At 38.8% G+C, this 13,933-nt stretch overlaps 1 protein-coding gene across 3 annotated transcripts in view; it reads left to right on the plus strand.

Annotated features, from left to right (window-relative positions):
* Positions 1-13,933, plus strand: part of col16a1 (collagen, type XVI, alpha 1) — a 116,325-nt gene that overhangs the window by 32,626 nt on the left and 69,766 nt on the right. For all 3 annotated transcript variants that reach the window (XM_079829456.1, XM_079829455.1, XM_079829457.1), the window contains exons 6-8: positions 582-863; positions 1,388-1,468; positions 5,417-5,491. In XM_079829456.1, the coding sequence (XP_079685582.1) occupies positions 582-863; positions 1,388-1,468; positions 5,417-5,491 (438 nt within the window). The remainder of the gene's footprint in view (positions 1-581; positions 864-1,387; positions 1,469-5,416; positions 5,492-13,933) is intronic.

Genomic DNA, 13,933 nt, shown 5'->3' on the forward strand with positions numbered 1-13,933 from the left:
AATGTGTGTTGACAGTGTGTGTAAACAACCAACCTATAATGATAAAAATCCACCCAGTATTTTTTTTTTAATCCCCAAAAATCATAAGCAGTGTTTCAGAACAAGCTGTTCTCAGATTCTCTGCAGTGTGACATCACACTGCAAAGGCCCGCCCGCAAGGTTTGACTGACACTGCCATTTTAACTTAGACCCGCCCTGTGAGACCTGTATGCAATCCGCCATGCATAAGAGAGATGTATATGCTATGCCCTCTTCTAAAGACGGGGCGTTTAAATATGCAGCTCATTTACATTTAAAGCGGTACACACCAAAACAGCGCTTTTTATGGACATGCCTCAAAATTACATTTTCAACACGTTATGATAAATTATCTGTGGGGTATTTTGTGCTGAAACTTCACAGACACATTTTGGGGACACCCAAGACCAATATGACATCTTGTAAAAAGGGGCATAATAGGTGTCCTTTAATGACCAGCAGGTATGGAAAAATGATCAATTTGAACCCTGTACTGCAGCTTCAACAAAATGAAATTTTATAAATAAAACACTCTTTTTTCCCTATTTATCACACTCCTTTAGTTCTCACTGGAATGGAACGGTCCAGATGGCAACCTGGCCCTGCGGGCAATAGGGGTTGACTCCAAAGGGCCTATGGTGGGATGCGTGTTTGAAGGTGACGGTGTGGAATCCCTGATGGACATGCGCTGGCATAAGGTGGCTCTGAGCCTGCAGAGTAATGCGGCCTCCTTGCACGTGGACTGCAGCTCCATCGAGCACAAGCCTCTGGAGCTTCGTGGCCAATTGCCCATCAATGGACACACGCTGTTGGGTATGAGGGCTACTGATGCTGCCCCTGTGGAGGTGAGGACCTTTGGTGATCCTACAAATGATGAAGCCATATTGTAAGCTTTTTACAAAGGACAATGCTTGGAAAACAAGGATGTCAATTAGATAAATGACTGCAATAGCTTCCAGCTCCTCTGTTAATTGAGCGCTACACTGCTAATAGAGTAGTCGGAAGTCGATGTTTCCTATAAGCTGGCTTCCCGCAGGTTTTGCCGTAGGCATCCTGTCTGCAGGGGAAATGTGGCAGGGGCGTGTCTGTGGATGTATGAGAGACAGGAAGACTACAGGCGCTTCTCTTCAGGGCTAACGCTACTGAGCTCACTCAGCGCACTCAGCTCGAAAAAGATGAAAAGAACAGCCCGTGGTAGCCTAAACGAGCTTCATCCATTACTAATTAATTAGTTTGTTAATCCAACCACTTAGCGAAATGATCATGTAAGTGGTCATATGTAAAGCAGTGGGGGTCCAGTATTTAAAAAGCAAATTTTCTCTGTTCCTGGTCTGCTTTTAATACGCTTTCTCTTTTTCTCTTTCTTCAGATTGACGTCCAGCAAGTGATGGTGTATTGTGACCCCTCTCTAGCTATCCAGGAGGCCTGCTGTGAGATACCTGGAGCTCGGGTAATAAAGTCTGAACTGTTAAAAACACCAGAATATGCTCTTATACATGGTATTATGTAGTCAATTCCTTTCTGTTAGTGGTCGCCACTATAGGCTATTAAATGGCTTTGTATACTGTTATAAAGACTGATTAGGTCTATTTTTATTACCACAAAAAATTATCTGATTACTTGATTAATCGTCAAAATAATCAACTGATTACTCGATGAACTAAATAATTGTTAGTGACAGCCCTAAAACATTTCAAAATGCACCTGCATTGTTTTGCATTTTGGTGACTTTCAGCCAAATAAAGCACTAGTCATATTTTTCACCATTGAAAATTTCTTAACATTTCTCATGAACCCAACATCTTGTTTGGCCTCGTCTCGTGAGACAAACACTAACCACAGTGGCTGGTGAGCAAAAAAAAAATTAATGTCAATCCTTGACTAACCCTAAACCAAATCTAATCCTAACTCTAACTCTGCAGTAATTACATGTATTAAATTAATAGTACTTAATTACATAATTACACAGTAAGGACACCTTAACCCTTAAATGCAGGACTGTTTCGCCAAACATTCGTACATATTCGGGTCTTTAGTGACCCGGATCTATATCTAACATGGATAGATCTATACCTGTTGTGATAATATGTAAAACTCCTGATATTAGTGTAACGATTACAGAAGAATAAAATAAAACATATTTCGTTACCTTTTGGAGCTTGGAAGGGTTCAGTTTGAGCAGATGTTTTATACCATCACTGTCCACGTCAGAGCTCATTTCCCAGTACATTCAGCATCTGGCTCATATTCGCCATCTCACGCATACTCTCAAAACTCATTTTCAACGTCTTCAAAATAAATATTTTGATCACTGACAGCTTCTTCACCAGATCCATCATCAAGTGAAAGTGACAGTAATATTTGATTGTGTTCAGTACTTGCTCTGCAGTAAATCACTGAGCCATTTCAAGTTTTGCAGATTATAATTATTATTGTTTTGTTTTCTGTCTGAGGTAACTATGAGTGAAACCTCACTTCATCATTGTGTATCAGACATTGCAGAATAAAGTCATTTATTTCGTCATTATAGATTAATTTATTATTGTGCAGAAAAAAAATACGTTAAATCTTACACACCTCAGGTCGTTAGCGACCCTATACAATTTTGACAAAAAACCAGTGGAAAAACAGGCATTCAATTATAATTGTATTGTTATTTTTCTTGTTATATTGTTTAAAAATGGATTGATTGAGGAATACTAAGAAGGTTGATGTCTAACTTTAAAAAATGAATGAGGAGGAGGGGAGTGAATTACGTCTTGGGTCGCTAAAGACCCAAGGTATGCATTTAAGGGTTAAAATAAAGTGTAACCAATTGTAATAGTGAAAATAAACATTTTTGTTTGAATATGAAGCAGTTTGCATCAAAGTAACTGTGAAAGTTGTGTCCTTTACGGAGTAATTTAACAATGTAGAATCTCATGCATGTAAATTAAACCGTTGGATAGGTTTACCCTAATAGAATGAAATTACCACAGAGCAGGTAGGGAGAACATTTATTTTAAAAAATGTTTTTCTCAGCATTAAAAGTAAAGTAATATTTCACCCAAGCTGATGAAACACTTGCACATGTTCTCAATAATCACAGCGGAGGCAAAGCTCATGTTTTGCTAAGGGAATGGATGCGTTCTTTCTGTCAAAAAAATCATTGTTGTAGTTGTACTTGATGGATCAAGCTCCAGCAGCAGCTCAGCTTCCATCGGGATGGTTGTGGTGGAGGAACAGCGCCTGAGTCATCGATGTGGGAGTGCTGCTTTATTTGAGGATTTGGAATTTGGTGCGTTTCTCCTCTCTGAATTGATCAGAGCTTTGGCAAGACTTGCTGAATCGAAAAGGCTCACAGGAATGCGTCACTTGCAGATAACTTCAGCCTGTATGAAAAGCATCCAGCCACCCACAGACAAGTAGTAAAGAAGGTAGAGATCAGGAAATGTCACCTGTGAAACTTATTTGACAAATGAAGTGCACCTGGGAATGGGTACAGTCAACTCGGAGATGGTGTTTTGCATTTGATGCAGTTTTGAATCAGAGGATATTTCATACAAAACTATTAGATATCATTAGTTGCATGCCAGACCATTTTTAGTCTGAAAATATGATTCAGTTATTATTCCCTTTACATATTAGATGCCTATTCGTGAGGTAAGATATGAATAACATTTAAAACATGTGACTAAAACATGAAGGTTTCTGTTGAGAATTTAAGCCAACAAAGTTCTTTGTGTTCTGTTGTTTTGAGGCGAATGCTCAAGGCTCCCTGTGAGCAGTGTTTAAAATGGAAACAAGGGCAACTATTTCCCCTGAATGCATGTGCTCTAACGTGGCTTTTTAAAAGCAGAGGAGTCAGCGATTACATCTTTGAGATGCAGAGGAAAATGTCTTACATTGTAGATGTCGAAGACCACATTTGTTGAAAGTATCAGGAAGTGTGCATGAGAAGGATTTTTGATTTACAGTACATGAAATCCAGTGTTTTTTTGTATAATTTATATACTATTATAGTATTTATTCATACACTATATTGCCAAAAGTTTTGGGACGTCTGCCTTTACATGCACATGAACTTTAATGACATCCCATTCTTATTCCGTAGGGTTTAATATGGAGTTGGCCCACCCTTTGCAGCTATAACAGCTTCAACTTTTATGGGAAGGCTTTCCACAAGCTTTAGGAGTGTGTTTATGGGAATTTTTGACCATTCTTCTAGAAGTGCATTTGTGAGGTTGGGTACTGATGTTGGACGAGAAGGTCGCAGTCTCCGCTCTAATTCATCCCAAAAGTGTTCTATCGGGTTGAGATCAGGACTCCACACCAAACTCGCTCATCCATGTCTTTATGGACCTTGCTTTGTGCACTGGTGCGCCGTCATGTTTGAACAGGAAGGGGCCATTCCCAAACGTTTCCCACAAAGTTGGGATCATGAAATTGTCCAAAATGTCTTGGTATGCTGAAGCATTAAGAGTTCCTTTCACTGGAACTACGGGGCCAAGCCCAACCCCTGAAAAACATCCCCATACCATAATCCCCCTCCACCAAACTTTACACTGTGCAGTCAGGCAAGTACCGTTCTCCTGGCAAACGCCAAACCCAGACTCGTCCATCGGATTGCCAGACAGAGAAGTGTGATTTGTCACTCCAGAGAACACGTCTCCATTGCTATAGTGTCCAGTGGTGGCGTGCTTTACACCACTGCATCCGACGCTTTGCATTACACTTGGTGATGTAAGGCTTGGATGCAGATCCTCGGCCATTGAAACCCATACCATGAAGCTTTCTACACTCTGTTCTTGAGCTAATCTGACGGCCACATGAAGTTTGGAGGTCTGTAGCTATTGACTCTGCAGAAAGTTGGCGACTTATGCACACTGGGCGCCTCAGCATACGCTGACCCTTTCCTTTCCAAGAGCCTGCCTGCTTGTGATTGGTCTACTTCCGAATTTAATTTCAGCTCCGTAGGCTTCCTCAGCACTTGTGTACACAGTGATATGAACAGTGACTATGGCGTTGGGTTTGCCGTATCAATTCTAGCCCGAGTCTTCATCCTTTGGAAGTGCATGCTAAGTGGATTTGCATTTGCAGTACAGAAAACAGCGTCTTCTCAACAGGCTGGCATTGTGCAGATTTGTTATAAACCTATGTAGGTTCATGCAAGAAGTAAAACTGGAATTACTGATGACTTATTTCAGTTCAGAATCAGTTCTTTCTTTTGGGAGACAATAACTCTATTTATTATGCACTTTGATATTTGTAATATTTGTAACTTTGCAGACCTTACATTCACAGAGAGCTATATTACATACTACATGAAAGGTAATATCTGAAAAAGCATAATAAGGGGACTTTAACAAGAACAACAATTATCAAATTGGTTTGACTTGTGACCTTTGTGCTTCCATAGTGCCCGCCAGATGCTCCCAAGATTCGACGAGCTGCAGAGAACCAGGTGGAGTTTGCGCCCAATCCTTTCTCTGAGGTAAATTCTCAACTAAAACCCAAAAAATGGTATTGTTGAAATACAGGACATAAAATCATTAGTTTGCAACAAGATCTCTTGATGCTGCTCTTGAACATGAGCCACTAAAAATGTGCAAGGGCCTCTAATGAATACATCTTACAGAAATTAAGAGAGGGGTTGTTAGTTTGTGAATGTGGGATTCTGATCTTGAGATGGTTTGAAGTGTTTGAAGACACACATATACTTGCTTTCAGTGGGAGCTATTAAGGGGCATACAAACAAGATGCTTTCATAAGCAGCAAGAATGCAATGGAATGGAATATGTTGTAGGCCTCTAGATGCGCTTTTAAACAAACTGAATTGTTTTTCATTCCATGCCATTTTAAAATGCAACACAGATACACAATGACCAAAGACATCCATCAAATGCATTTGTGCATATCAACCAATGATTAAAAGTGGTGCAAACAAAATGAATCCCATGTGTATGCCTCCTAAAGCCCAGGGAGGTGATCTTCCTAGAATAGGTTTACCAGGTTTACCCTTAAGGCAAATATGCTAATAATATACTAATGTGCCTCATCCACTTGAGTTTTTCGTACATTTCCCCTGTTAGAACACATAAATGGTTCATCCCAGAAGCATTACAGCACATAAATAGATAAAGAGATGAGATGAAGATGTGATGTAGGCTGATAAATATTTCTCATTCTGATATATTCGACATAAAATTACACAGTTAGTGGCCATTAAGCATCCCACTAGCAGGCAGTTGAATGAGCTCTTCTGCAGAAACTGGAATTGAACGTAAATTCTTATGAACAATGCCCAGTGGGCTGTAGCAGTGCTGAAATCAAACATTTTCAGCTTCCATCGCTCTTTTATTTATTTATCTATTTAGTTTATTCTTGCTCCGGTCCTGGTATGTGCACATTTGTTCCTGTCCTTTCTTGCGCTTTCTTTCTTATTTTTAGTGGTCATTTTGCATGCGTACTGAATTGTTGGCCTTCTTCTCCAGTTTGTTAAAATGTGTTATATTATATTTTATATTGGGCTGTCTCTGACTAAAGCTTTTTCTTCTCGACTATTAGTCGTTCATTTAAGCCATTACTCGACTAGTCGCACTTTTATGATATTCATTTAATTCATTAAATATATACTGGGTGGGTTGTGGCATCGAAAAATCTCAGAGTCTCAGAGTCTTGAGACAGAATATTATACGTAACATTGTTCTACATTACAGATAATTACTAAACCATATTAATGAGCCTTTAAATATATAAAAGGAAACATTCAAGTGCACGCATAAAGCTTGCCGCAGCACACCGGAAAAAGTAATGGGTATGAATGTGTCGGGAAAAAACAGAAAGGGGACTTTCTGAAAACTTGAATAATTGAATAATAAACTCAGCGTCAGCTGCAAAGATGAAGTTGGCAATGCTGACTCATGTCCACAGTATAGTGGATGCGCCAATAGAGGGAAATGCACATTAAGTTAAACGTCATGCAGTAAGTGCTGTACTAATTTAGCTTCCACACTCCACATGAACCCTTGGATATGCCCCTAATAATAGCGCACATTTGTCTAGGTTACTGTTAACGCGAGTGGCCATGTAAAGTGACTAACGCTTGATAAAGCGACCCCAATTATGTGATATTTAGCCCCGGGAATGCGAATTTTAGTAGGCAACCATGCCAAAAAACACATATTTTACCCCCAAATGTGATTTTTATCGGGGAAGCCCCCCTGAAAGGCGATTGGGCTTGTTTTGAGTAGCAATTGGGTGGGTTTTGTTGTGAAAACCTGGCAACCCTGGGCAGCGGGAAAACACAAACACACCAGGCTTGTTCGAGATGCATCGGCACTGCGCAGAACCGATCCACTTATGATATATATATATATATATATATATATAAACGCATGAGTGAATCAAAAGCATAAGGAGTCATATGCTCTCGCTGGACTCGTTATCATACAGCGATCGGTCTCTGCACAGCACCGATGCGAACAAGCCTTCCATCAATAATGCAAACGTTGCGTTACTATTGATTCACATGGCTTTACGATCCTACATCAGCATCAAAACACAGCGAATCCAACGCATTTATGCAGTTCGCCTTAATTTGTATAGACAGAGATTACAAACGAGCAGCAGCTGTTAGCTCCATTAGCTGCTATTTCAAACATGGCGGATCTCAAGTTTGTGTTCGTCTTGTTGACCCCGCCCCCAGCGCCTGACGTAATCGGTTCTTACTTCTAGCCCTGTTCTAGCCCAGCAATGTTTTGGTGCTACTTAAGAACCACTTTTCCTGGCTCGGAGCTGGGGCTTTGGGTGTGGAAACACAAAGAACCGATTTGAAACTAGGCTCTGGCTCCGATCTAGCTCTAGCTCTAGCTCTGCTTTGGTGGAAAAGGGGTACTTGTGTTCCATGGAAAAAGAACAATTATGTTGGTTTGGAGGAACATAGGGGTGAGTAAATGATAGAGTTAAAACAACCCTTCTGCTGGCCGACCCTACACTATAAACAAAACTCTACTAAAGTTGCATGGCAAAGAGCTGAAGTTTGCATCAGCAGCAATGAGTAAACACAATTTCACTGACCCCATCGCATCATTCTACGCTTCTGTGTCTCTACCTTCTCCAGGAATAACCTTAGATCAATCTTTTCCAGATAACAATAACTTCTACTTAGACCAGGTATTTGGATACTATTTCCCCTGATAAAAACTATTCATCAGCAGTTTCTCAATGATGTTGATGTGGGCTGCTCTTGTTGTTTCTCCTGGCAACAGTGAGTCATGATCATTAGCAGGGCTAATAAAAAGCTGTGAAGGTACTTCAGCTGGTCTCCAACTGGTCACATATCTTCACCGCTTGCCACGTGTATTGTTTCATATACACTCACACATGCAATATAATTACATCCAGAGGGCTCTGTATTAGAGCCAACACACTCAAAGCTACTTTTTACATCCACATAGTCACATGTAAACCAACATTTCGTTTTTCTTTTGTGAGGAAAAACATCTCAACATGAACCACTCTCAGAGTCACAAGAACAGTAGAACATTTGAGGTGGAAATTATTTAAATGGTTTGATCTTGTGGTGTAAATGCTCTTAATCTCTGCTTTCCATACTGACAGAGGAATTAGCTCCATTAATACGCATTTGATGTATCACTTTATGTGCTTTCATGCCACTTCCTCAGTATTTACTAATGTCATCCCTCTGATAAATGAATGCTTGACCATGCCAGCCAAATTGAGCAATTTTCTGAATTTAGACAGCATGGCATGATTTATACACTGCAGGGATAATTTTCTAAATTAGTTATTTTTTCTTTCTTTAAAAGAATACACTTTTAATCAAAATGACATACCCTAATGGATGTATTGAATGCTATTGTATTGAAAGTTTATTTTTCTAACCTCATTAACACACACATTTTCTTTTTCTTATTTTACAGTTTTTCTCAGTCGCTTTGGTACATTTCTCAGATCAGAATTGAAATTCTCAAAACTACCTGTTCAATCTTCACATCATTGTGTCACTTGTGCACATCAAAAAAGCAGTTTCTCATTTCTTTGAACAAGTTGCAAATGCTTTGGTACATCCATGCAAATGATTATGTACAATTCTCTGCTGTTTCCTACATTATCAATTGCTTATGTCATGTTGATCAAAATGTATTATAATGGGTCTCTGTTGAATAGTCTCACCCCCCACAACATTTAGCCATTAGTTCATAGCATAAGTCTTTACATGCAAAATGGTTGAACAAGTTGTCATAATATGTCAAGCATATTTCTATACATTTCCATTAGACGTTCACATTTCTACTTTTCTTTTTTTTCTTTTTTTTTCTTTGTGCTATGCAGTGCTGTCTTTTCCTTTCTGTATCACAATGACATGGTCTGTCAACAAATTATTACAGTACAAACAGTAAAAGCGTAAATGTGAATCTTGTTCAGTCTCTTGCAATCAAACTCCCACATACACTAAGGTGTAACCTACAATTTACAATAATTGTCATCAAAACTTTAGCCATATTTACATCAGAACATCCCTCCAGTGTACACGGTTATATTGACAACATGACTAAGCAATTTGACCGTCTTATCCGTACACAATGACACAAGGACTTGTCATTCTGATGGCACTGACATGTTCATTGACACAGATATTTACTTTTGAGAGATGAACTAAGGATTTTAAGCAAGAGACTGGCTTTTGCAGGCAATCCATGGTGCTTTGCTATTTGTACGAATTGTTTTGAGAAATGCACTTACTATTTTGCAAATGTCGAGGATGATTCGAGAAATGTACCAAAGCGACTGAGAAAAACTGTAAGCATACATCTAACAAGGTTTAAACTTAGAACAAGAAAAAAAATTTATTTGCCCTGAAAAAGTCTTGTTATTATAATATCTTACTATCTTGCACGGGTAAAATTGTCTTTATTTCACAATTTTAGCAATTTATTAGCCTACTTAAAATTGTTAAACCAACACTAATTAAACATAATGATTCATATTGTTCCGTTTACTTAAAGCTGCACTATGTAAAAAAATTTGAGTAAAATATCCAAACACCACTATGCCAGTGTTATATATTTTGTTCATTTGAGTACTTACTATATCACAAATGTTTCCAACTATTTGTAAATCGTGACAAAATTGCTATTTTTCCTGTCAATGACATCTGGTTTTATTCTGCAGAAATGCTTTACTCTCACTGCAGTGTGAACAAGTGTCATAGCAGCCGCCGAGCGAACGCAAAGTAACATCATCATTTTCAACACACTCAGATGTATCTAATATGAACAGAGCTGCGTTACCTCATACCGGAAAAGCGGAAGTGGCGCCGGCGACTGTGTCATAATAAAAGTCCCGCTACTCGCGAGGCGTGTGTTGCGTTCATCTTCTTAACAATCGCTCCAGCGGCCTTGCTCAGCTCCACAACACTCGGTCCTGCTCTGCTTCATACTAGTAAATCAGTATGTAAATCACTTACTACACAAACATTTTGACTACTACAAAAGAGTCAAGTTTTAAATAGGAAAAAATATTGAAACTTTGGTAATTTTTTTGCGAGATGCTAACGGTCTAATCAGATTCAATGATCTATGCTAAGCTATGCTAAAAGTGCTACCGCCAGACCCGGAGATCGGCTGAACGGTAAAACTCAACTGTTTAACTCTAGGGGAGTTGGAAAAGAGCCTATTTTCAAAAATAGTGACGTGTTCCTTTAATTCTTAACTACAGCATAATTATGGTCCCTTAAAATAAAGTGTTACAATTCAATACATTTGCAGTTGCATTACTTAAAAAAAACTGCCATGTTTTGCCTACGTGTGCATGAGATCATGCACAAATTATGGCATTTGTGTGTGTGTGTGTGTGTGTGTTTGTGTTCATTTGAGGAATTCTTCCATAAACAGTCGTAACCAGACAGCACCACAGCTGTGAGCTTAAGCTCAGCACACACATACTTCCAGCCTTTCCCTTTTTAAAAAATCTTACACGCTCCCATGTTTCCCCCTGACCCAGATTATATCAGTCTGTGTTTTACGACGGACTGTAATGTGTTCCAGGCTGTTTTGGATGCTGCTAGCATTAGCCTACTTATGCATTAACCCCTACCTCCTACGCAGATCCTCAATCCACCCCGCATTAAAGTCCCATAAAAGCACAGCATTCTTCTGTCATTGCATCCTTTTTCTTTTGACCGCACCGTCAGGAAGAAATTCAGGAGTTGAGAGCTGCACGGCTGCAGCTAAACAAAGTTCCCTGCATTATTAATGTGCTCATTCCGCTAGAATTTTTTGTAACAGGTCATCATAATTCTCTTCCATCCTGTGCAAGACTATATGGACACAATGTCCATTTCATGTTCGGAACCCTGTTTTTAGTGTTTGTGCGTGCATGTATGCTCTCAGCAATTTCTAATCTGGATCTCAGGGTATGACCGGAGATTAGGTACTGAGCACTTTTCTTCCATCCTTTTTTTTAATGATTTCTCCTGCCTTTTCCATGCCTATCCAGTCTGATCAGCCTTCCCTATGCTGTGTTTGCTTTCCCTGCTTGGACATGACTCAAGGATTTTCTTTCACATCTGCTCCACAAACACATCTTTTGTTTTTCTGTCTGTCGCTGATGTTCTCTTTCAAATCATGTCCCTCCTCACTGCACTTCCCCCTCTTCTTTCCTGCCAGTTCTCCTCCCCTTTTTAAATGAGTCTCATTCACTGTTGATCATACTGACAAAACTCACCGTAACGGTAATACGACTATACAAACGGATCTATATAACGCAAAAACTTGAGTGCGCCAACATTAGGTCAGATGAAAAGAACTTTGCAAGATAATAATGTGGAGTGAAGTATGGTGTTTTATGTACATGGGCATTGCAAGACCCTTTTTAGGGGGCTTCAGCTCTTCTGACTTTCATCTCAGTCCCTCCTAAAAATCTGTGATTATGTGATCTCTCTTTATAACTGCAGCTGCAGTGAGATAACTAACGTCACAGGTATGGCTTAGATTAAGTCAGGAGTAGGCCATAGTTTAATTAGAAAACATTACTGGTGTGCATCGTGAGACAAAACAATGGCACTGACATATTTTAAGATATGTCACTGCAAGTTGCTTTCAGTTAAAACAGCTCAAGCATGCATTTTAGTCTGGGACTAGGCTTAAGCAATGTCTGTGAAACCGGGCACATGACAGTAGCCGCGTTTCCATTACAGATTTGCGCAAAACTTTTGTGATATTTTCTAAAAGTCGCTAAAAATATTGCGAAATGGCAGCGTTTCCATTAACTGTTGTTATGCGACTAAAACTATTTTTTTTCCTCTGAGAACTGTCACGTCTTCTGTCCAAACATACCACGCCATCTGTAAAGAATGATTGACTTTTACGTACGCCAGGTTACTGTGACGCATTGCTGCCACATACAGAGAAGAGCTAAATATTTTGGCTTGGAATTTCATTTGTTGGAAATATAAACTGAATTTAGAAATGCTTTTGAAATGAAAAACTTTGCATTTAATAAACAGAATATATTTTTGAAATGAAGACAGTGTTTGGAGTGGAGTACATGCAAAATAATCTGTTCCCTGAATCCACGGCCTTTGTTGGTATTGTGAGTGTACACAAATAAAAGTAGTAGTTTATAATTATATCTTGCACTTATCTGTATGGCTAAAAATGATGGAGTATTGTGAGTTGTTTCCGCTGTCATAAAGGAAAAAATCCATCAGAAGGCACTGAAGCCTTCGTCGGACAGAGGGTTAAAGAAAACGTAGACTATTTCGTTTCATAGTTAGGCTATGTTTAAATATTATATTTTTTTTATTTCGTATGTTGATTATGAAAAGTGAGCAGTATGAGTAAGGCTACATAATCAGATGTGCATATGTCATCAGACATGATGTTGAGCACTTCATTGAATTTTGTTTTCTAGAAACTCTTCCTTTAAAATTAATTTTGTTTGGTATAAATTGTATTTTAATTTTGATCAATGTTTAATCAACTATTTGCCTGTAAATTTAACAAATAAGAAGCAAACCAAGATCGTCGGGAATGGATTGACGTGCATAACTGGCCTGTTTCCTCAGCCTTTGAGTAAGGCTGAAACTATAGCGTCTTTCTGTTTTTAATACATTTCTTGAATATATGTCTTAATTACAGTAGGCCTATAGATAGTTATGATATATGTGGCTGCACCGGGGTCCGTCATTACTAGGTTAAAGTTACACCACTGTCCTTATTAGGAGAAAATATATGTCGTTTTAACAACATAAGATCTCGTTATTACGACATACTTGATTGGGGACCTGTTTCCATTGCAGTTTTGCGAAAATTTTCTTTTTCGAATTGCCGGAAAAACCACCACATGCGAGCGTAAAAACTTTTTTTCGAGATATGGGAGTTTTTGCGAAATTGATGCGTTTCCAATGGGCGTATTTTCAATTCGCAATTTCAGTTTGCGCAATCTGAAGGGTAGGCCTAATGGAAACGTGGCTAGTGTTCAGCATTGTGATGCCTCACACAAATGCACATGCCATCTTTCATCTTAGCATCTCTCCATTAGAGTGAAATCATAAAATAAAATGCGGACAAATACCGCACTGTTATTATTATACATTTACTGACACATTTTTATTTTATTTCTAAGGTGAGACACAGGTGAATAGGGATTTTCTTTTTTTAATTAGAAGATATCACTGTGAAACTTCTCCAGTTTATTACTGGAATAAACATAAGAAAAAAATGTATTACAAGTTTTGTGTAAATTATTTTTTTTATATGCAAATGAGGCCTTATATACTTAAATATACGCTCATTTGCATACATTTCCAGAAACTAAATCTGGAAATTGGAAAGGGCCAGGTTTAAAATGCGTGGTTCAATTTGTTGACATATTAGATGAAAAGGCTTTTACAGAGGGGATTCTGGAT

This window comes from Gobio gobio, assembly GCF_949357685.1.
Source record: "Gobio gobio genome assembly, chromosome: 11".
NCBI classification, from domain to species: domain Eukaryota; kingdom Metazoa; phylum Chordata; class Actinopteri; order Cypriniformes; family Gobionidae; genus Gobio; species Gobio gobio.